Source organism: Daphnia pulicaria, chromosome 2 (assembly GCF_021234035.1).
Source record: "Daphnia pulicaria isolate SC F1-1A chromosome 2, SC_F0-13Bv2, whole genome shotgun sequence".
NCBI lineage: Eukaryota > Metazoa > Arthropoda > Branchiopoda > Diplostraca > Daphniidae > Daphnia > Daphnia pulicaria.
This window is the reverse complement of record NC_060914.1, coordinates 7,356,975-7,379,277: the sequence shown is the minus strand read 5'-3', so window position 1 is coordinate 7,379,277 and position 22,303 is coordinate 7,356,975. Positions and strand designations below refer to the sequence as shown.

Sequence of the window (22,303 nt, the reverse complement as noted above, 5' to 3'; positions counted from 1 at the left end):
CATATTTAGCAATTTAATTACCATCCATTTAAAACAACCACACCTCTCACATCAACCAAAATGTGCCAGAAAGTGGAAAATTCAAACCAACCAACTACCACAGAACCGAAAAAGAAAAGATTTTTCATCTTTATTTACGCTCAACTGCTCGATTGAGCAGAAATGAGTTTTCGTTAATTTCAACAGTGTTAAATAACGTAAACTTAGTCAAGAATCAAGATTGACTACACATGATAAGTTACTCAAAAGTACGGCAATTAATCTACGAAAATCCTATCCAATAAAAACAGCAAAAAAAAGTTTCCAGCGACTAAACGTTTACTGATGAGCGTATTACTTTAAAAAGGAATGAGCAAATTGAATTTAAAAAAAATTAATCGTCGTCAATTTCCTACATTTAAACATGGTGCGGACAAGATAAATTGGTGAACGCGCAAGGTCATCAGTTCAATCAAACATTTTCCAATACCTATATTTCGGCAAAAACGACAGGGATGTCGACTTAAACACGCATCTTCACGGTCACCTAAAAATAATACACGTATAACATGACCTTGAATAGGTGGAGGACTTTGATTGGGTAAATGGACTTTCAGCTGATTTTCCATACCAACAGCGAAATAACTTGTGCGCAATCTTACAACGAAACAAAAATCCGCACTATATAAAGTGTTGGCTGTCACTTCGATTTTCAAGCAGTCATCGCTAATTCTCCAATCCAATCCTCTAAGCATTGCCACCATACAACACTCGGTAATTCAAAATTATATTACTTCATTTACTCTGAGGCTAATTATCGCAAAAGGCTAAAACGTAATCGTACAATCCTTGAATTCTGTTGTTACTAGTACTGTACGCTACTTGCTGAATCATGTCTAGATTGCCACGGTCTTTGTCTCCTTGGCGGCCAACATTTTAATGGTCAATGTACAACAACCGACAAGCTGGACCAACCCATACTTTACTACCATTACAACACCCAACTGGACCTGACTACACAGAAAGTCTCGGCCGATGAAAAAGCAGGAAATCAGCAGCAGCTATTCACTAATTACAACGATCACAGTATGCAAAACACGCTAGGATCTCATGTCGTACTGCTAACAACATGCCTGAGGGATCTGAAAAGTAAGTTACGACAAAAAAAAATATTTTCTAATGGAAATTCGGATAAATTACGTGAAAAACTATTTTCAGCTACGAAAGCCGATTTGGTTCACACACATTCCGAGACTGGACGAAACTCAAAAATCCCAATAAAGCCTTTCAGGTCGACCGATGGAGGAGGAGCCTATGCTGCTATAAAGACCTCTAAACCTTCCGTTATTTAGTGAACTAAACATCTCAGGGATAAACTCTTTTTTTACGACGCTCAAAAAGCAAAACAAGGAAAATAAAGCAACTATAACCACAAAAATCGTCGCCCAGAGCACATTCAAAAGGTAAAAGCCAAGTGGACCCTAAATAAACTTTGCTCTTTCGCGTTTACACGATGGGAATTTGTTGTCAATGAACAGTAACCAGACTCACCAGTCGATATTGCATTTCATATCCACTCCTACTGTCGCCAATCAACTCGTTAATCAATATGATGGCACAACAGCGTACTTAACCCCCTCCTTCCATTCAAAATTAGGCAAAAACAAACTGCCGTAGAGAATTCTTGTAAAGAAAAATGCACAGCTCAAGAGATGAAATGCTGAAGAATAAACGCGAAGTTTGAGCATAGGGATTCAAAATACTCAGGCGAAATCAAAGTTTGGTACAATTCAAACCATCTTGAAACGATCATTGAAATGGGGCAAGGCTTACGCTAAACCAACTCAGGCTCAATAATCATAAAAAGGTGGTACACTCGTTGCTGATGTGCGTAAACTGGAATGTGATGAGTGGCGGGCCAGTGAAATCCTGCGAAAAATTATATAAAAATAAAATTAAAATAAGTTACAGTTTTTTAGCTTATTTTATAACACTACATTTTCCAGTCTTCATTAAAAATGCAAAGTTTTCATTCCATGTGATATGTTTTAAAAAATCAATGTAATATTTGTTGGCGCTAACGCCACAACGACAGGAGTGGTACATCGGCATATGACAATCCAGGATAGGTATTTGGTATCAGGTTTCACATACTCAATTTTTAATGGGAGAAAATCCATTACAATTCTAAGAACATAATCAGAGAGCAAGATAAAGCTGAATTCAGTTTTAAAAAGTCCAAAAATGATGTCTCAAGAATATAACAACGGAATGATATTAGACAAAGCTAACCGGTTTTGTTGACTGATTGAACTTGCTAAAATTGAGCATAAAAGGAACGCACCGAATAAATTCCGCCTTGTCAATTTATTTACGAACTAACGTGACAATAAAGTTGAAAAACAAAAACAAAAGAAAAAAAAGTTCCTTTCGTTCGAGCACCTTTTCAAAAACGTCGCGATATCTCTCGCGTAGACTACGTTATAAAATATAAATTGCAGTTACGATGAACATTGCGGAAGAAACGAATTTAACGTTAAATTACTTAATCATTCAAAATTTTTATATTCAAATCTGAATCGCTTTATGCACAGTCCACTTTACAAAAATACTTTTCATTAGAAAATGAATTAAACGATAATCTCTTTGAAACTAATGGAGAATGTCCGAGATTCTAGGCAACACGAAAACAATGGAAGGACTGCAATCGACATAATTTGAAGAAACATTTGGTGGACGGTGGAGTGACTAATCGAAGTTACATGAATAACCTTGATGGGTTGATCCTTTGATCAGCGCGATATTGTATACGTAGACTCTTAAAACCTCTTTTAAGGGTTTTGTACTCTACTACTATAATAATTCGGAAATGAGACTTTGTAAATTACATTGCAATTAATTCCGCTCCTTCACTTGCTTTCTATAATAAGAAAAATAAAACCAACCTTTAAAATACATTACTCAAATACACAGGATGCCACTCCCCCCATTTGTTAACGAGGTATTAACTTTTGCCCACAATCCACTTATATACTATGCTTTCCATCGTCGCTTCCATTCAAATAAAAAAAAGGGTGAGGTTTGTCAACTAATAACAGAAGAAAAATCATCTAATTGAAGTCAACGTCAAGGTGGGGTTCGCGCACTAACCTTGATTCTATTGGTGGCGGTTGCCATTGGTGGTATGCACTTTCGTTGAGGTTTGTCAATTCTCTGTCAGTCCCCAGATTTCCAACAGTTTTTCATCCGAAGTCAAGGAGGTAGGTGGTGCCATTTATGTCCTACGCCTCCGAAATGGAAAAAAAAATAAATTCAATCAATATCTGAAGAAGTTCGGTTCTGAAAACCGCATTTCTTTCTTTTAATTATATACCATACAAAAAAATCTAGCACGGAGTAGCATACTTAATAAGGAGGTCGAGAATCGAGATACTACCAGAACGGGAATTTTCTTTTTTTAATGAATTAAAAAAAAAGTGTGAACCAGTAGCTTTTCTATTTTTTCAAACAAGTTTTGAGAAACACACTCGTTGACCCTAAACATTTTTTAAGAACTGACAACAAATGAATTGGAAATACTCAATCAAATGAAGGATAGACTGGATGAAAACATTTTCTAGTAGTGACTTTTTTTTATCCAGATTGACTAGTTTTGTGTCAGATACCCCAAAACGGTTCAAAAACAACAACTGCACGCACAATGAGTTCCATCTATGGAAACGAACACTTCAATTAAAATAGTTGATTTCCTAATTAGAGAAAAACAAAAATATCATCAGTCCACTAACCAACGCCAATGAAGATTAACTGAAAGTAATTTATGTTCCCTTCAAACAGACAGATTTGTACTACAATTTATCTGACAGCTAGCAATTTTGAATTTGGTTGATTTCGGTCAACTGTGTTCAATTGTTTCTTGCTTTCCTCCAACTGAAGCTGCGATGCTTCGTCCTTAACCTCCAATCTGCACGATTTTTTAACTTACGGATTAGTAACCATTATCCGTTAATCTTCTATCAATAAAACGGAATTTCTACTTTTATTTTCATTTTCTAATAATCAAGTTATAAAACTTATAACATCGAGTTATACATCACTTTTACATTAGCATTCACTTGTTTGCTGATTCAGCAGCTTGATAAGATTTCGGGAATTTCATCACGACATCCAAATCGGCAATGAGGTGTTTTGTCTAGACTGACAATAAATAATAAAGTTGGTGAGACGTTGTGACAGACCTACGATCATCAGATTATGAGAACCAGCTCCGATCAATGAAAAACAGCCAAATTTTCTGATTCTACTACTAAAGATGTTTGTAAGCACAACTTGGGCATTCCCTTGAAAGAACCTGCAAGTTCAAAAGCAACAATATCCTACCGTGTATTGGGTGTGGACAGTTCATGGGCGTTCATGAGTACAAGGCCATCAGATCAATCCAATAAAATGTTTCCACGTCCATTTGGCAAAAAATAAGAATAGGAGCCAACTTAAACACGCATCTTCACGGTCACACATAAAATAATATATGCAACTTTCAGTAAACTGTAACCATAAAAGGGGTGATGGGGATAGGCGGCAAGGCCTACGCTCACAACCAAACCAAACTCCACAAGTATTAAAAAAGAGGATGAAGTTTGGAACACTTACATGGGGCGATCTGCGATGACTGGAATGTGAATGATGCCTGGAATGTGATGATGGGCCAGAGAAAATCCTGCGACAAATCAAAAGAGAAAAACATTTTAGTTGCAGTTTCAGTAGAAAAAAGTTAAAGCACCAAAATTTTCAGTTTCCAGTCAAAACACATAGCTTGATTAATTGATTTCCATGTGAATTGCTTAACAAACTAAACAATATTGATAAACCCCTATTAATTAACTAATTTAATATCATCCCAGAATTAATATTTGGTATCAGGTTTTAGAGGCTCAATTCCTGAGGGGGGAGAATATAATACCCATTGAAATTCTGAGCACAGAATCAGAGCCAAGAAAGAAAATTGAAGCTGATTTCAATTTTTAAAAGTCCAAATACAGTGTCTCAAGAATATCACCATAATGAGGGGAAGCTAACTGGTTTGATTTGACTGCTGCATTTTTTGGTTGAAATTCAGGAGCATGAAAGAAGCGCATCGAATAAATTTCGCCATGCCAATTTCTTCACGAACAAGTGTGACAATCAACTTGATAAATCATAGGAAAATCAAAAGTGGTCGGTCGAGCACCTTCGCATAGACGTCAAGATAAAACTGGACGAACGATTCCATTGGTTGGCGACGTGATTTCAGGTTGGAGGAGAAAGACTGAGCGTCCTCGTGAATACATTCACCTTCACATGAATGTACACAAGGACACAGGAAAAGGGGAGGAGACTACTGAAACAAAAAAAAATGTATGTTTGTTTTTCAAGGTGAAAATTAACCTCATCTATGTTATACAGATGTTGACGACTGATGGCATGGGTTCTGCAAAAGATTGTCAGACTAAACGAACAATTAGCCTCTCACAAATCGGATATGCGCTCCAACTAACGAAAGTGTCAGTTTTTAAAAATATCTGTAACATGCAAGACAAAAATGACTAAATTGAAGTTCGAAAATATGCCAAAACACTGATAACACACAAGACACAAATGTCACTCAAGTGTATGTCTACCTGTTTACAGCTATCACACGGTGACCTCAGATGATAATTCAAATTTGTCTGCTCCAACAGTTGAGGTGTCAAGGACAAGGGGTAACACCAATCATTCGAAGTAACCAATCTTTTTTCTCTGCTGCTAACATCTACTTTCCATAAATGTTTGTTGTGTTAGGCTTATTAAGGATAACAGCATGCTCAAAAAGGTTATAACAATCCATTCTGGTGAGAATATGAGCAACAGTTCTATTACTATTCAAATTATCTGCTGTTTGGTTTGTAGGAACTCTTGATGGCTAGTACCTGATTTTGGTGTTTTGCTATTTTGCCATTTTGGGAAGTTTGAATCGCAGACGCCATATATCATCAGCAGTCAGCTCTCTTGAAGAAACACGTTGCTTACAACCATACTGGCCCATACTTTCATCCTTCCATTAACATTTTAGTTTCTTTTTAAAACACTTCATATTATTGCAACGTGCTTAGCAGACAAAATTGAGGTTTATAATCATCTTCGACAGATGTCGTTGTTGGCCATTGGTCGTGTATGCAGAAATGTGAGCGCCAATTTCGTAAAATGCAAAATTTTATGTAACCAATTTTTAAATCATGCGGTTCTGAAAAAGTTAGTTTTTGTAAAAAGTCAGTAGTTTTTTCCTGGTCAGATCCGACCGAAAAACAAACCAATCATCTTTTACACGGTTGCCGCTCCCCTTCTATGTCAAGTAGTACTATAGAAAAAACAAGTAGTTTTATAGAAAAAGCGAAAGAAACCATTGGATCAAAGAAGCCCCGATAAATATGCCGTCAAATGCATCGAAACGATGTTTGAAAGTGAACGAAAGTGAACCGGTTCTTTCTCCTATTTGGAGAAAAGCAAAACGGACCTTATTTGGAGGATACGACGAGAACGTATAGGCTACGCTATAAAGTGTAAATTGCACGAACGGATAATGAGAAAAAACTGCAATGACTGGAATGATTTAACAAATTTAATGACAAATTGATAATATAAATATAATCAGTTTGCTCAAATCTGAATCGCTTTTTGCACGGCCCACTTTTAAAAAACAATACTTTTCATTAGAGAACGAGTTAAACGAAAATCACTTTATTAATGATGGATGATGTCTCAGACCTTAGGCTATACGAAAAACAATGAAGATTAATTTGAAACAAGGAAGTTGGAAAAATTGCAAAATGGAATAACCTTGATGGGTATATCAGCGCGGAATTGAATTCGTTGACTCTCAAAATATCTTTTCTTTGGGAGGGGGGGGGGTTCTAATCAATTCAGCTTTCAGAAAACCTGAATTCAACCTAATTACCTGCAATCTACAATCATCAGATTCTGCATTCACTGGAATCAGTTCCCGCTCAAGATAACCTAACATGGTTGGGAATATTTAACATATTTTAACTCCAACTTCGCACGCGATTCAGCAGCTCTCAATATGGGAGTGTACACTTGGTACAGTCTGTGGAAGTTGTTGCTCTGTTCGTCAAGTCTTACAACAAATAAAAGTGAGGAGGTTTCCGGCTTTTGATCATTGAAAAATAAAAGATGGACATGAGAAAAATATTAAAAAAATAAATAAATAAAAATCAGAATGGCCATTTGAAAATAAAAGACCATTTGAATCCTGATGCTAACTCCAATCGATCACGATTCTTAACCAGCAAGTCAAATTTCAGATTTGGTTTGTCACTGACCTTGTTTCTGGTGGTAGCCAGCCAGTGTGTCACTCACTTCCGTTGAGGTTTCGCCCGTCCTCCGTCAGACATCCGCAGTCAGGGAGGTAGGTGGATTTATTTCACTACCGTTTGCATCTGAAGAAAAAAAAAAAAAGAAAACAATTTCAGTCAACATTTGACATAATGAAGAGCTCTGCTTTTAACAAAAACAAGGATTATTACCCCACAAACGATATAAAACCACATTTATTTCTTTTGATTGAATACCATATAAAAATTCTACCAAGCAGTAGCACACCAAAAATGGAGGTCGGAATGTTACCAAAATGGGGTTTTCTCGCAAACATAATGTAACGAAAGGTAGTTGATTATTTCATTTCAACAATAAAGAAATAAATCAAAGTGAAAGAATAGCTTTGAATTTTTTTCAAACAAGTTTTGGGAAACGAACTCGTTGACCCTATACATTTTTGAAACTTTATTTGATTCAGCAAGAATCTGATTAAGTGAAACCTCACTCAATCATATGAAGGATACAGTGTCAAGATTTTCCAGCTGTACGCACATTGAGTTCCATCTGTGGAAACGAACACTTCAATTAAAATAGTTGACTTCCTAATTACAGAAAAACAAAATTTCTACGACTCCACCAACCAAAGTCCGTGCAAATTAACTTTAAAAGTAATTCATGTTCCCTTTCATCAAACAGGTTTCACAGCACTTTCATCTGACAGCTAGCAATTTTAAATTTAATTGATTGATTTTATCGGTCAACTGTCCTTAATCACCCATCAGCACGATTTTTTAACTTATAGATTAGTAACCATTATCCGTAATCTTTTATCAATAAATCGGAATGATTTCTTTAATAATCCACTTTCTCATAATCAAGTTAAAAAAGAGCTCATAACAGAAGTCGTCAAGTTTTACAGCTTTTCTGCATTCACTTGTTTGCTGATTCAGCAGCTTGATTGGATTTCGTGAATTTCAACAAAATGTCCAAAATGGGAATAAGGTGTTTTGTCTAGACCGATGACGAATAATGAAATAAGTTTGGCGACACGTTGAAACAAATAATACAATCAGATATGAGAACCGGCTTCGATCAATAAAAAAACAGCAAAATCTAACTACTTTTTTCAACTACTGAAGACGTTCTTGAGCAAAACTTGGGGACTAGCTTACCAGAAAATTAGAACAACAACAATTTTCTTCCTACCATCTTTTGCAAATCGGGTGTGGATCAGTTCACGGGCGTTCATGAGCACAAGGCCATCAGTGAAAAAAAAATAAAATGTTTCCATTCCGAGTCAACTTCGACACGAATCTTCACGTAATCCATAAAAAAAAATACGTGACCTTCATCCAATTCCGATAGAAGACTTTCAGTTGGTTTTCATTTTAAATTTAAACAACAAAATTACTTATAAGGAATCGCTGAACGGAGCGAAAACCGCACTATATAAAGGACGACCCATCTTTTGGATTATCAAGCAGCATTCGACGCTTATTCTTCAATCCCGACACAAGCATCTCAAATCGCCATGAAACACGCGGTGAGTCAAAATCGCTTATACACTTAAATTTCGATATTCGTATTACTCATTAAATCGTATGTTTAGATTGCTATGGTATTTGTCTCTTTGACGGCCTTTGTTTTAATGGCCTCTGCTCAGCTACCCACCACCTGGACCAACCCTTATTATTTCTACTCCAACATCAACACTCCACCAATCGTGGCTCCCCAAAAGATCTCGGCCGACGAGACGGAAATCAATTCGAAGACATTCACTAATTACGACGATCACAGTATCCAAAACACATTAAGCTCTCACGTCGTACTCTTAACAGCATGCCTGAGAGATCTCAAAAGTAAATTGTACATTTTTAGTGGGAAGGAAATCAAATTTAAAGTTTTAATTTTCAGCTACAAAATCCGATTTGGCTGAAACGCACACTACCGTCAAATTTGTAAAGAAGGAATTGAAAAGTAATTTTTACTTCTGCAAGACAACTAATAAGAGAAAATTCGACTACATCTATCTATTTTTGTATCCGCTATGAATCGATTTACAGATACGAAAGATGATTTAACAAACACAGATACCACCCGGTGGCGCCCTCACAGGTTGCACCTAAAAGTCAGTCCCGAACAACGGTTTTATTTTAATTGTTTTAGTTCTGGTTTCATGTGATAGTTTGTTCCCAATTATTCGTGAGTGTGTCGTGCATCTGCCAAGCAAAGACTTAGTGTACTTACTTCGTCCGTGCTGGTAGTTTTTCGTTCAATTTGTCTGTGTTATTGTCGGCCATGACACTCCATTACTCTCGTTCAGATCTTTTGGCTCTGAGCCTGAGGCCTACCCCCAGGCTCATGCCTGGCAACTACAGAATTTTCAGAGACCTTTGTCTGCTTGTGAGAATGTCAACAAGCCGATCACGCCGAAAGAAAAAGAAACGATGTGAGAAGTTGCTTAGTGATACTGATGCCAAACTTTTCTTAGTAAATGCAAGGGACCTCCGCAATTTCTCTTCCTGCACTAAAATTACCCGTCTACTCGCTGCGTCTTGTCCTGACCTGCTGGCGGTAACTGAGACTTGGTTTACTGATGCTGCTGGCGACCATGACGCCAGGTCTGTCTGCCCGCGCGGCTACTCAGCAGTGCAGAAGCCTAGAAACCTGGTTCTAACGAAAAAGAAGAGTGGTGGTGGTTTGGCTCTCTTCCACAAAAACTCAGTCAAAGTGACAGTATTGTCTGAGTTCCCTGATTTTCTTTCTTTCGAGTGCCTTGACCTTAGTGTTGCGATCAAATCTACAAAAGTCCGTCTCATCGTCATCTACAGACCACCGGATAAATCACGCGCCCAATTCATTGAAGAATTCTCTTCTCTACTGGAATCTACAGTTTCAGTCTCCTCGAAGCTATTGATCACCGGAGACTTCAATCTTCATGTCGACGCTCCAATCACCGACGCGCATGCCAATCATTTTCTGACTCTCGTCGAGTCTTTTGGCTTGCAGCAACACGTGAACCAACCCACACACAACGATGATCACATTCTCGACTTGGTTCTCTCCCGTCAGTCGGAATCCCTGGTGAAATCCACTCACGTTGATGACAGCTTAGGTCGGAATATCTCTGATCACTCTGCTATCAAGTGTGTGCTCAACATCCGACCTCCCCGTTGGCCGACTAAGACCATCACCTTCAGGTCGTTCAAGTCCATTGACTTGGACGCTTTTCTCTTGGACATTGACTCTCTTCCGTTGGTACAGTCTCCATCCGACTCACTGGATGGCCTTGTCACCCAGTACAACGATGGCATCCGCTCCACTATCGATCAACATGCTCCTCTTCAGACGAAAACCATTGTTCTCCGTCCTTCTGCTCCTTGGAGATCCTTTGAAATCCGAGGCCTTAAAGCGATGGCACGATGGGCTGAGCGAATGTGGCAGGCTGCTAGGAGAAAACGCGACCCAGCCAGTGAACGATTCCACAAAGTCTACAGAAAACACCGATTAAAGTACTCTACTACTCTTGACGCCGCCAGAACCGATTCAGTTCGGGAACGTGTGTCTGACTGTGGTGGCGATATGCGCGCACTTTTTCAACTGGTTGGCGACTTAACTGGCTCATCCTCACCCCCGGTTCTTCCAGATCGTCCCTGCATGCAGGAAGTTGTCGACGACCTAAGCGAATTCTTCTCGTCTAAAATCTCTACAATACGATCGAATTTGGACCGTGTGGCTGAGTCTACCTCGTCTCACACACTTCAGCACGAGCAGTCCTTCCTTCAGCTACATGAAGAAAACGACCTGCTCAAGTTTCGATCTGTGTCCACTGCGGAGGTGTCCAAACTTATTGAATCGTCGCCAACGAAGTCGTGTTCCTTGGACCCACTACCAACTCAACTACTCAAGAAGTGCCTCGTGGTCCTAGTTAGACCAATAACCGACATCATCAACCTTTCCCTTTCTACTGGCGCTTTTCCTTCCAGTCTGAAACATGGCATCATCACGCCTCTCCTGAAAAAACCAACTCTTGACCGGAACGTACTAGGCAACTTTCGTCCAGTATCAAACCTTTCATTTCTTTCGAAACTGATCGAGAGAGCTGTTCTCATGTTGCTGACTGAACACTTGTCTAAGTTCCACCTACTTCCGGTACACCAATCAGCCTACAGAGCCAACCATTCAACTGAGACAGCCCTACTCTCCTTATTTGATGACCTTCTCACCACAGCAGATCAAAAAGACGCAAGTGCTCTTGTTCTTCTCGACCTGTCTGCGGCATTCGACACAATTGATCACCAAATACTGCTTGAGAGACTGTCCCACTGTTTCGGCCTTTCTAGCACCGCTGTCAACTGGTTCTCATCATACTTAAGCAATAGAACGCAGTCCGTCCATGTTGGTGCATATACATCTGCTAGCGTTCATCTTTTGTTTGGCGTAGCACAAGGCTCCGTACTCGGCGGCCCACTGTTCATCATGTACGTCACACCTTTTTCTGAGGCTACGAAAACTGAAGGCGTGCAAGTTAGTCAGTTTTCAGATGACAAGCAGGCACGCTCACGTTTCGCTCTCAAGGAGGATTTCTCCTCCCAGTCTCAGTGTCGCACCCGCCTTGGCTGCTGGTTCGAAAAGACCGACGCCTGGCTCACCATCAACCGCGTCCAGCTCAACATTCCTAAAAGCACACTAATCTACACATACAACCCCGGTAAAGGCTCCACAACTCGTCACATTGATTCAACCCCTCTCCAGATTGGATCGTCACTAGTCCAGCCGTCCACAACGGCTTGTAACCTTGGTGTCATCATTGATAGTCACCTGACAATGGAAGCCCAAGTCAAGAAGACCTGCAGAGCCGCCAACTTTCATCTCAGCAGGATAAACAAGATCCGTCGGTTTCTCGATTTTTCCTCTGTCAAATGTGTTGTGAATGCTTTAGTTCTTTCTCGCCTCGAATACTGCAATTCTCTCTATCTTAATCTTCCATCTTCTCTCTTGAAGCGCCTTCAGCGTGTCCAAAATGCAGCGGTTCGTACGATTTTTAATCTTCGAAAACGTGAACATGTGTCTATACACCGCCAATCTCTTCGCTGGCTTGAAATCGCTGACCGTGCTAAACTCAAAGTTGCCTGTCTCACTTTTCGCTGCCTTAATGGCTCAGCCCCTCCCTATCTTTCTGATCTCATCTCCTGCTATTCCCCAAGTCGTGAACTCCGCTCCGGCGATAAAACTCTTCTCATTTGCAAACCTTATCGTCTCACTCTATTCGGCAAACGAGCTTTCTCATGCGCCGCCCCTCTTCTCTGGAATAGTCTACCCGACCCTGTCAGACAAGCCCCGAACTTGAACACTTTTCGTTCTCTTGTAATTCGTCACCTTCTGTCCAAAAACTGTAACTAAGACACACTATTTATTTCCGTTGTATTTGTCGACTGTACATATCTGCGTCATTTGACAATTCCTTAAAATGCGCGTTACAAATAAATCTAATCTAATCTAATCTAATCACTAGGCAACGCTTGGATGAAACGCATGCTACTGTCGAAGGTTTAAAAAATGAGTTGAAAGGTAAAATACCATATTGCATACATTTGAAAATAAAGACAACGCAACTCTCGTCATAATTCGATAATTTTTCAGGAAATTCCCAACTTCTTGCTACTGTTATGGCCACATTCGAAACCTTGAAAAATGAGATGAAAAGTACGATTCATAATTTTAGTTGAAAATATCGTTTCAGGAAGATACATGTTTTAATTAGGCTACTATTTGATTTCCATCGACAGACAGCGCTGCTTCTAGCATCGGTCGAATGCCCAAATCTTGTGACGATCTGCATAAAATTGGACACCGGAAAAGCGGATTTTTTACAGTCATGGGCAACAAAACGGTTGACAACGTCTACTGTGATTTCACGAAGCCAACCACCGATGCGGGTACAGAATAAAAATTTAAAACTTTTTTATTCCCAAGTAAAAATTTGTAGCCTAATTTTTTGTTTGATTTTTATGTCGGTTAGGTTTTCAAAAAATGATTGGCTACTTTGACGTTAAAACGTCACCCATTCATTTTTACGCCCAAAGACGGACATCCTACGGGGCTGTTAATACCGCTATTCCATTAGAAATACTGAAACTGAACTTGGGAAATGCAATGAGTACTTCCGGAATATTTGTCGCTCCTAAATCCGGCAAATACTCATTCGCTTTATCTGGTATTAGTGAAGGAAATGCCCTAGCCCGAATCCAATTGCAAGTCAAGACTGCCACAGCGGATTGGACAAATGTTGGAACAGCGTTCGCAGAAGTCACACTATATCAAACATTTTCGCTGCAATCCACCCTGGAGCTTGTCAAAGGCAATCAAATTCGACTTCTTTTACTAGAAGGAGTACTTTTTGATAATGATTTGCTCTAGACTCATTTTGTTGGTCGGCTACTCGAAGAAGATATCGAACAATAAGTTCAGAAATATCATAAATAGAATGGGTTTTGATATTGCAAGACAGCCCACACCCACTGTTTAGTGTTTTCCCACAAAAATCACCTGGGTTAATTTTTTATTGACTTTAATATCTAGCTACTGTAGTCTACCTTTCCTTAGTACCTAACACTATACACCTGTTGAATAATAAAAGTTCTTGGATTCGGAATTATAAAAAATTGCAAAAAGATGTCAGAATTGTTACTCATTGATAACAGAACGCCAGCAGATATCATAATCTGCTGTTAGAAGAAACGCACCAGCCAAAAGTTTGATTTAAAAAAAGTGCCAGTCAGAAATTTCCATTACCCAAAGACCCCGTGCCCTTGTACAGTGTACTACTAGCTTTTACTACCCCAGCACATGTTCGATACATTTAATCGCTCAATCAATCAAAAACAAATTGTGGCAGCGATTTCTTCCCAAAAAGCACACGGCTTAAAAAAGAGAATTCTGATAAAATCGAAACGTGAAGTTCCGAGTATTTTGGATCCTTACGATCAGAGGCGAAACCAAAGGAGAATCAAAGTTGTGTGTTTCAAGAGTCACGACACAATCCCAAACGATCTTGAAGCAATAAAAATGAGAAATACCTACTCTTAACCAATATCGGTGTTAGACTTACTTTGGGATGATCTGGGAAGTTGTGTGCTTGATGAGTGGAAGGTGATGTGAGGCGGACCAGTGACATCCTACGATAAATAATAAAAAGGACAACCATTTTATTAGCTGCATTTGCTCAAGAATATTGTAGGAGTGAAAACAAACAAATATTTGATAACTATAAAAGCAAAATCGGAAGGGGTCGTTCGAGCACCTTTAGACAGATGTCAAGATAATGTCAATAAAAAGACTCAATCTGGATCGATTCGCGATCCTATTTCTAAACAGTTCTATCAATAAACGAAATAGCTAACCCGGCAATCAGTTCGAAAATTACGTCTGAGACCCAGTCTAAGCGGAAGTACAAATTATCGGTTATTATTATTAATTATAAAATGAATTATTATGAAATAATAATTAAGTATTCAAGCATCTTCCTGTCAAAACAAAAGCGTCCCAGCCAGCAGGAAAAGCATTGCTGTACGTAGATTACCACCATTCTGCTGGCAACAGCTATTTGGCGCTATAGCTATAGATAATGCAAAATGTTGATTTAGACGCCACCTTAGGTTTGTGAAAAAAACAGCAGACATCAATTTCAAAAAAGGAGTTTGAAAAACCACAAGATGGAAATGAGCTAATAAAGTGGGGGGTGATGTTGAAGATGGAATGGAATGACTATATAATGAGGCGAAAAGGAAAAGTTGTTTTTGAATAACCTTGGGTTAATCAGCGCGATATTCAATTCGATGACTCTTTAAACTTCTTTTCTGGTTTTAATTAATTCGGCAAGAACCTGAATTCTTCATATACTCAACCACCTACACTAAACAATCATTAAATCCTGCACACACAGGGAAAGAGTTCCCGGTAGAGATAACCCAAAACAGTTGGAAATATTTGAACATTCACTCGTCTCCATCAACTTCACATGCGAATACCATAGTTTTCAATATGGAAGTGTAAAGCAATGTTTTTCGTATCTCTTATCGAGAAACATATCATTATAAGTTCAGAATTACCGGCGCCATTAAAAAATAGTCATAAGGTATTTCTTGTTTCTAAATAGGCAAAACTCAAGAAAACGACAAGTGGTCTACAAGTTACTTTCGGCTCCCATAATTCATTCATCAGACAAACTCCCGCTGTAAATTAACCAAAAATAAAACTCTACCCTCCCAATTTCTCTTGCCTTCTTGTTATTGATCCATCGTTATTAATGAAACTATTCGTACAAGGCACACAATATTTTCCATCAATGAGAATCTATGATCATGATACGAATTTAAAGAAAGTAATCCTCATTTAAATGGGCGCTCTCCTGCTGCTGATATAGAAGCAAAATAATTTCGTGACATTCAGCCGGATATCCGAAAAAGAAAAAAAAGTTGATTCGTCAAGGCTATCAACAAATGATAGTGACAACGATATACTGAACAAAAACACGAAGATCAGACAAGTCACGAGAACTGCAGACTATGACAACAGAAGATGTATCGACCAGAACACAACTTCATGCGTCCCTTAAAAGGACCGATCCATTCAGTTAAATTTGAATAATTTTTGTTCCATATAAAATAAATTGGGTGTGGACACATTCAAGAATTATTGAATGCACAAGGGCATAAGGAAATCAGTTTATCCATTTTATTTTGCAAATGAGTTGAATGAGTACGAGCAAAAACGAGAACTTCTTCACTTTCAGTTGATTTGATTTCCCGATTAAATAGCAAACTACCCCGAAGGCAACCACACAGCAATGTAAAATCCGCACTACATAAAAGACGAAAATTTCCTCAGTTTTCCATCATTCGTCGCCAAATCTACGATCCACTTCAAGCATCGCACTGTCACAGCCCTCGCTACCATGAAGCAAACGGTAGAAAAAAAAAACACGTCGCTTGTTTATTATGAGAGTTCTTTTCGTGAATGCCATTGTTTCAATCGCTCACTGAATTCACCTATTTAGATGTTTATGCTCTTTGTGTCCTTGACGGCTTACGGTTCGACGTCCTCAGCCCAGCAACCAACCACCTGGACCAACCCTTACTTTTACTACAACTACAACAACCCGCTTGCCCTGCCTACCCAGAAGGCCTCCGCCAACGAAATGGTGGGCAATCCGAAACAATTATCCGCTTACGACGATCACAGTATTCAAAGCACGCTAGGATCTCATGTCGTACTGCTAACAACATGCCTGAGGGATTTGAGAAGCAAGTTAAAAAAAAACGAACCAAATTAGTTTTCAATGGTAATTCATATAAATGACGTTATAAACTATTTTCAGCCACGAAAGCCGATTTGGTACAAACCCATAAGGAGGTTGAAAATTTTAAGAAAGAGTTGATTGAGTTAAAAGGTAAGTTTTAATTACATTCTTTTGAAAACAAAAAATTGCTGAAAATGTGAACCAACTCCATTGATTTCTTACAGAATTTTCAATTTACCTCGGCGTCAACTCAACTTTTGGCCAATGTTATGGCCACGGTTGAAAATTTGAAAAAAGAGATGATCACCAAAACTGATTTGGCACAAACTGCGCAACGCTTGGACAAAACTCATACTAGTGTCGAAAGCCTGAAGAATGAATTGACGAATGTAATAACTACCGTTCAAAATATGAAATTAGATACAAATGGTAAGTTCAGTATAATCCCGAAGTTTGAAATTGCCATGCCTAAGGGATCTAAAAGTAATGAAATTTACTACCAATTTAATCACATTGAGACTTCGTATCAATTATGAATTTATGGATTAAACTGCAACGACGGTTTAAAATCTTGTTTTGCAGAAAATACGGAGGGACTGGTGGTGACCAATACTAAAGTTCAGGAATTGACCTCGCAACTAACAAGTAAAATCTTTCAAATATCAATTTACTGACAACCATAAACTTGACCATTTTGGCTGTATTCTCGGTGAAAACAGAAAGTACGGCCGCATCGTCCATTGGCAAAATCCCGGCCTCATGCGAAGACCTTCAACAGATCGGCCACAAGAAAAGCGGATTGTACTCTGTCATGGGAAGTAAACAAGTCGAAAACGTCTACTGCGATTTCACTAAACCAACTGGAGGGAGTCTATTTCTTTTCTTTCAGGGATTGGCTGGCTTCCCAAGTTCAACTGGACAAAATGTTCACTTGAAAATTGCTTTTTACTTAAACGGCAGCTATCTGAGTACGGCCGAGGTAGCTGAGGCAAACACCCCTGGCCACTCTTCCACGCTAACGATGCAATCAACGCTAAATATGCAAAGGGGAGATCAAATCTGGTTGCAGATTTTGTCCATTCACCAGGTGTCAGATTGTGGGACAACAATTATCACCATAATCATTTCACTGGTTTTCTTCTGCACGAAGAAATGTCTGTCTTGCTTTAATTTAATAGCGTGACAAACATAACAACATAAATGAGTTTGGTGACATCATCGATACCATCGACAAGGAGATTTCCGGAAATTGACTTAAAAAAAGCATTCAAAACTGATTCTGCCTTCAACTTAACTGATATATTTGCAGCAATAATTTTTCTATTTCTTAGACTAAATCTGACGACAAGAAAAAATACACAACACAAAGGAAATCTCAGCGAAATTCATTTTTTTCTCCTATCCGCAGAATTATAGAAATCTATCGTTTACGTTTACGCAAAAACTTGATATTCACTCAAGGCAACAGAAGGCCAAGAAAATGCCAAGCAACAGATCAGAAATCAAAGATAGAAGCTGGCAAAAACATGCATAACACACAACAGTATCTTCAACGTAAAAATTAGACCCCAGCAAGTCTAAGGTCTGAGACATCATCCATCATTAACAAAGTGATTGTCGTTTAACTCGTTCTCTAATGAAAAGTATTTTTTTTTTAAATTGGGCTGTGCAAAAAGCGATTCAGATTTGAGCAAACTGATTATATTTATATTATAAATTTGTCGTTAAATTTGTTAAATCATTCCAGTCATTGCAGTTTTTTATCATTGTCCGTTAGTGCAATTTACACTTTAAAGCGTAGCCTATACGTTCTCGTCGCACCGATGAAATTTAAAAAAATAATTACTTATACTAAAATTAAGAGAAAAAAAAAACAATAAAAAATATTTCAAATTTAATGTCTCTCGGAAAAAATTATTTTAGAAGTTATTTAGCTTTAAAGTTTCGATCACGTGACTTTCCAAAAAAACGGAGGAGGTGGCTTAAAAGTCATGTGATCTTCCGGCATTAGCGGTGGTTCATGAACAACCAATAGAAATGGATTACGTGATCCGCGAAACCAATAGAGTGCGTCAGCCGCAAAACTTTTTTAGCCCACTTCACTATTTCTTTTCAAACGACCTAGAGCATACAAGAATTCTCACCAGATGTCTCAGCAAGACCAAGCTGTCAATAGGAAAGCCAATAGAAAAGCCAAGCTGTCAATCACGTGATCTTTTCCTATTGGTTTTAAATCGGACCACCGCTAATGCTCTAAAGTCACGTGACTTTAGGCCCCTCCTCGTTTTTTGAGGAAAGTCACGTGATCGAAACTTTAAAGCTAAATTACTTCTAAAATAATTTTTGCCGAGAGACACATTAAATTTGAAATTTTTTTTTTCTTAATTTTAGTATAAGTCATTATTTTTTTGAATTTCATTGATCCCGACCCTATTGTTTGTTTCACTTTTTCTATTAAACTAATTGTTTTTTCTGTAGCACTACTTGAAAAAAATTTTGATAGAAGCGGAGCGGCAACCGTGTAAAAGATGATAGGTTTGTTTTTCGATCAGATCTGACCAGGAAAAAACTATTACAAAATCGTCTGTCCTACTGGTACACCAAAAACGAATTGTTTTTAATACCCGCATGATTAAAAAGTTGGTTACATAAAATTTTGCATTTTACGAAATTGGCGCTCACATTTTTGCATACAGGACCAATGGCCAACAACGTCATCTGTCGAAGATGATTATAAACCTCAATTTTGTCTGCTAAGCACGTTGCAATAATATGAAGTGTTTTAAAAAGAAACTAAAATGTAAATGGAAGGATGAAAGTATGGGCCAGTATGGTTGTAAGCAACGTGTTTCTTCAAGAGAGCTGACTGCTGATGATATATGGCGTCTGCGATTCAAACTTCCCAAAATGGCAAAATAGCAAAACACCAAAATCAGGTACTAGCCATCAAGAGTTCCTACAAACCAAACAGCAGATAATTTGAATAGTAATAGAACTGTTGCTCATATTCTCACCAGAATGGATTGTTATAACCTTTTTGAGCATGCTGTTATCCTTAATAAGCCTAACACAACAAACATTTATGGAAAGTAGATGTTAGCAGCAGAGAAAAAAGATTGGTTACTTCGAATGATTGGTGTTACCCCTTGTCCTTGACACCTCAACTGTTGGAGCAGACAAATTTGAATTATCATCTGAGGTCACCGTGTGATAGCTGTAAACAGGTAGACATACACTTGAGTGACATTTGTGTCTTGTGTGTTATCAGTGTTTTGGCATATTTTTGAACTTTTTTGTCTTGCAAGTTACAGAGATTTTTAAAAAATCAGTTAAATTATCCTAACGAAAGTGTGCAGCTTTCTATGGTCAGCCAATTTTTGTAGCAATAATGTCAACATCCAAGCAATTAGATAATTGAATTTAACCCCAACAGTTCAGTACCGATAGACAATTGTTGTTGGTTGGACATTATTGCATAATGTGCAAGCTCTTTCTAAGATCTGGAATCCTTTGTTTTGTAGAAGCTTAATGAAGTTGTCTAATTTGGTTTTCTTTTACTTATTTCCTCTTCAACCCAGAGATGAAATCAGTGTTCATCATTTTCTTGCTTCTGCTAGATTCCCTGGATTAAAACTGACATTTTCGTTAGTTGGAGCGCATATCCGATTTGTGAGAGGCTAATTGTTCGTTTAGTCTGACAATCTTTTGCAGAACCCATGCCATCAGTCGTCAACATCTGTATAACATAGATGAGGTTAATGTTCACCTTGAAAAACAAACATACATTTTTTGTTTCAATAGTCTCCTCCCTTTTTTCTGTGTCCTTGTGTACATTCATGTGAAGGTGAATGTATTCAAGAGGATGCTCAGTCTTCCTGCTCCAACCTGAAATCACGTCGCCAACCAATGGAATCGTTCGTCCAGTTTTATCTTGACGTCTATGCGAAGGTGCTCGACCAACCACTTTTGATTTTCCTTTGATTTATCAAGTTGATTGTCACACTTGTTCGTGAAGAAATTGGCATGGCGAAATTTATTCGATGCGCTTCTTTATTCATGCTCCTGAATTTCAACCAAAAAATGCAGCAGTCAAATCAAACCAGTTAGCTTTCCTTCATTATGGTGATATTCTTGAGACACTGTATTTGGAAATTGAAATCAGCTTCATTTTTCTTTTTTGGCTCTGATTCTGTGCTCAGAATTTCGATGGGTATTTTATTCTCCCCCCTCAAGAATTGAGCCTCTAAAACCTGATACCAAATATTAATTCTGGGGTGATATTAAATTAGTTAATTAATAGGGGTTTATCAATATTGTTTAGTTTGTTATATTTTTTGTTGTTTGTTGTAAGAAATTCACATGGAAATCAATTAATCAAGCTATGTGTTTTGACTAGAAGCTAAAAATTTTCGTGCTTTAACTTTTTTCTACTGAAACTGCAACTAAATTGTTTTTCTCTTTTGATTTGTCGCAGGACACTGGCCCACCATCACATTCCAGGTATCGTTCACATTCCAGTCATTGCAGATCACGTGATCGCCCCATCATCCCCATGTAAGTGTTCCAAACTTCCACCTCTTTTTTAATACTTGTAGAGTTTGGTTTGGTTTAGCGTAGGCCTTGCCGCCTTGCCCCCTCCCCCCTTTTATGGTTACAGTTTACTGAAAAATGCATGTATTATTTTATGTGTGACCGTGAAGATGCGTGTTTGAGTTGGCTCCTATTCTTATTTTTTGCCAAATGGACGTGGAAACATTTTATTGGATTGATCTGATGGCTTTGTACTCATGAACGCCCATGAACTGCCCACACCCAATTTGTAAAATATGGTAGGATATTATTGCTTTTGAACTTGCAGGTTCTTTCCAAGGAACTGCCCAAGTTGTGCTTACAAACATCTTTAGTAGTAGAATCAGCAAATTTGGCTGTATTTTTATTGATCGGAGCTGGTTCTCATAATCTGATGATCGTATGTCTGTCACAACGTCTCGCCAACTTTATTATTTATTGTCAGTCTAGACAAAACACCTCATTGCCGATTTGGATGTCGTATTGAAATTCCCGAATTCTTATCAAGCTGCTGAATCAGCAAACAAGTGAATGCTAATGATGATGATGATATTTGTTTTAACGGTGCTACCGAAGGGGGCTGCTAAAGCGCAACCCACGTCTTCGGATTACGGGCAAGTGTGAACGAGCCCTTTGCGCACCGACCGATTGACTGAGATCTTCTTGTAGAATCACATGTCATAGTCAAAAGACTATGAAAGAGAGTTCACATAGATAGTTTGGGGGGGGGGGGAGGGAGAAAGGGTGGAATGGAATTTAAATTCGACTAATGAGGCCAGACTGAATTAGAAATTTTACTACGCCGTCTCTGATTTTAAAATGACTGTTAGAAGGAATGTTTTCACAAATGCCAATAAGGACTGGGAGGGCAAAATCAAGTTTAAGACCGGATACAAGAGATCTTAGGGGCTCCCGAAAGATTTCATAAGTTGGACATACGGTAAGAACGGGGTTAGAGTCTTCTAAATTGGGGCAACCTTTGGGGCAAAAACCATCATTGTCCGCGTCAAAATGTCTCAACGTTTTATTTAGGCGATTTCGACCGCTCCTGAGCCTGTGAAGGATTCTCGAAATAACTCTCGACTTGTGGACCTGCCACGGTCT

At 38.5% G+C, this 22,303-nt stretch overlaps 3 protein-coding genes and 2 long non-coding RNA genes across 5 annotated transcripts; 4 read left to right on the top strand and 1 right to left on the bottom strand.

Annotated features, from left to right (window-relative positions):
* The first annotated feature begins 384 nt into the window (after window positions 1–384).
* Window positions 385–1,242, top strand: LOC124325996. Its single transcript, XR_006915487.1, has 3 exons — window positions 385–753; window positions 880–1,128; window positions 1,198–1,242. It is a non-coding gene; the product is annotated as an uncharacterized LOC124325996 (long non-coding RNA).
* Window positions 1,243–1,292: 50 nt separating this feature from the next.
* LOC124325997 lies at window positions 1,293–14,504 on the bottom strand. The gene is made up of 5 exons (XR_006915488.1): window positions 14,441–14,504; window positions 7,335–7,451; window positions 4,630–4,696; window positions 3,130–3,260; window positions 1,293–1,908 (listed from the first exon to the last, which is right to left on the bottom strand). It is a non-coding gene; the product is annotated as an uncharacterized LOC124325997 (long non-coding RNA).
* LOC124325993 lies at window positions 8,818–14,019 on the top strand. Its single transcript, XM_046784569.1, has 8 exons — window positions 8,818–8,872; window positions 8,939–9,188; window positions 9,244–9,306; window positions 9,393–9,414; window positions 12,839–12,900; window positions 12,973–13,035; window positions 13,119–13,268; window positions 13,352–14,019. Exons 1-8 carry the CDS (start codon window positions 8,861–8,863, stop codon window positions 13,747–13,749), a joined length of 1,020 nt encoding a protein of 339 aa, XP_046640525.1. The 5' UTR covers window positions 8,818–8,860; the 3' UTR covers window positions 13,750–14,019.
* A 1,688-nt stretch (window positions 14,505–16,192) lies between the features above and the next one.
* On the top strand, window positions 16,193–16,791 carry LOC124325995. Its single transcript, XM_046784570.1, has 3 exons — window positions 16,193–16,297; window positions 16,388–16,634; window positions 16,709–16,791. The coding sequence occupies exons 1-3, from the start codon at window positions 16,286–16,288 to the stop codon at window positions 16,789–16,791; spliced, it is 342 nt and encodes a 113-aa protein (XP_046640526.1). The 5' UTR covers window positions 16,193–16,285.
* Window positions 16,792–16,858: 67 nt separating this feature from the next.
* On the top strand, window positions 16,859–17,883 carry LOC124327676. Its single transcript, XM_046786673.1, has 4 exons — window positions 16,859–17,059; window positions 17,213–17,275; window positions 17,350–17,609; window positions 17,809–17,883. The coding sequence occupies exons 1-4, from the start codon at window positions 16,900–16,902 to the stop codon at window positions 17,881–17,883; spliced, it is 558 nt and encodes a 185-aa protein (XP_046642629.1). The 5' UTR covers window positions 16,859–16,899.
* Window positions 17,884–22,303: the final 4,420 nt, after the last annotated feature.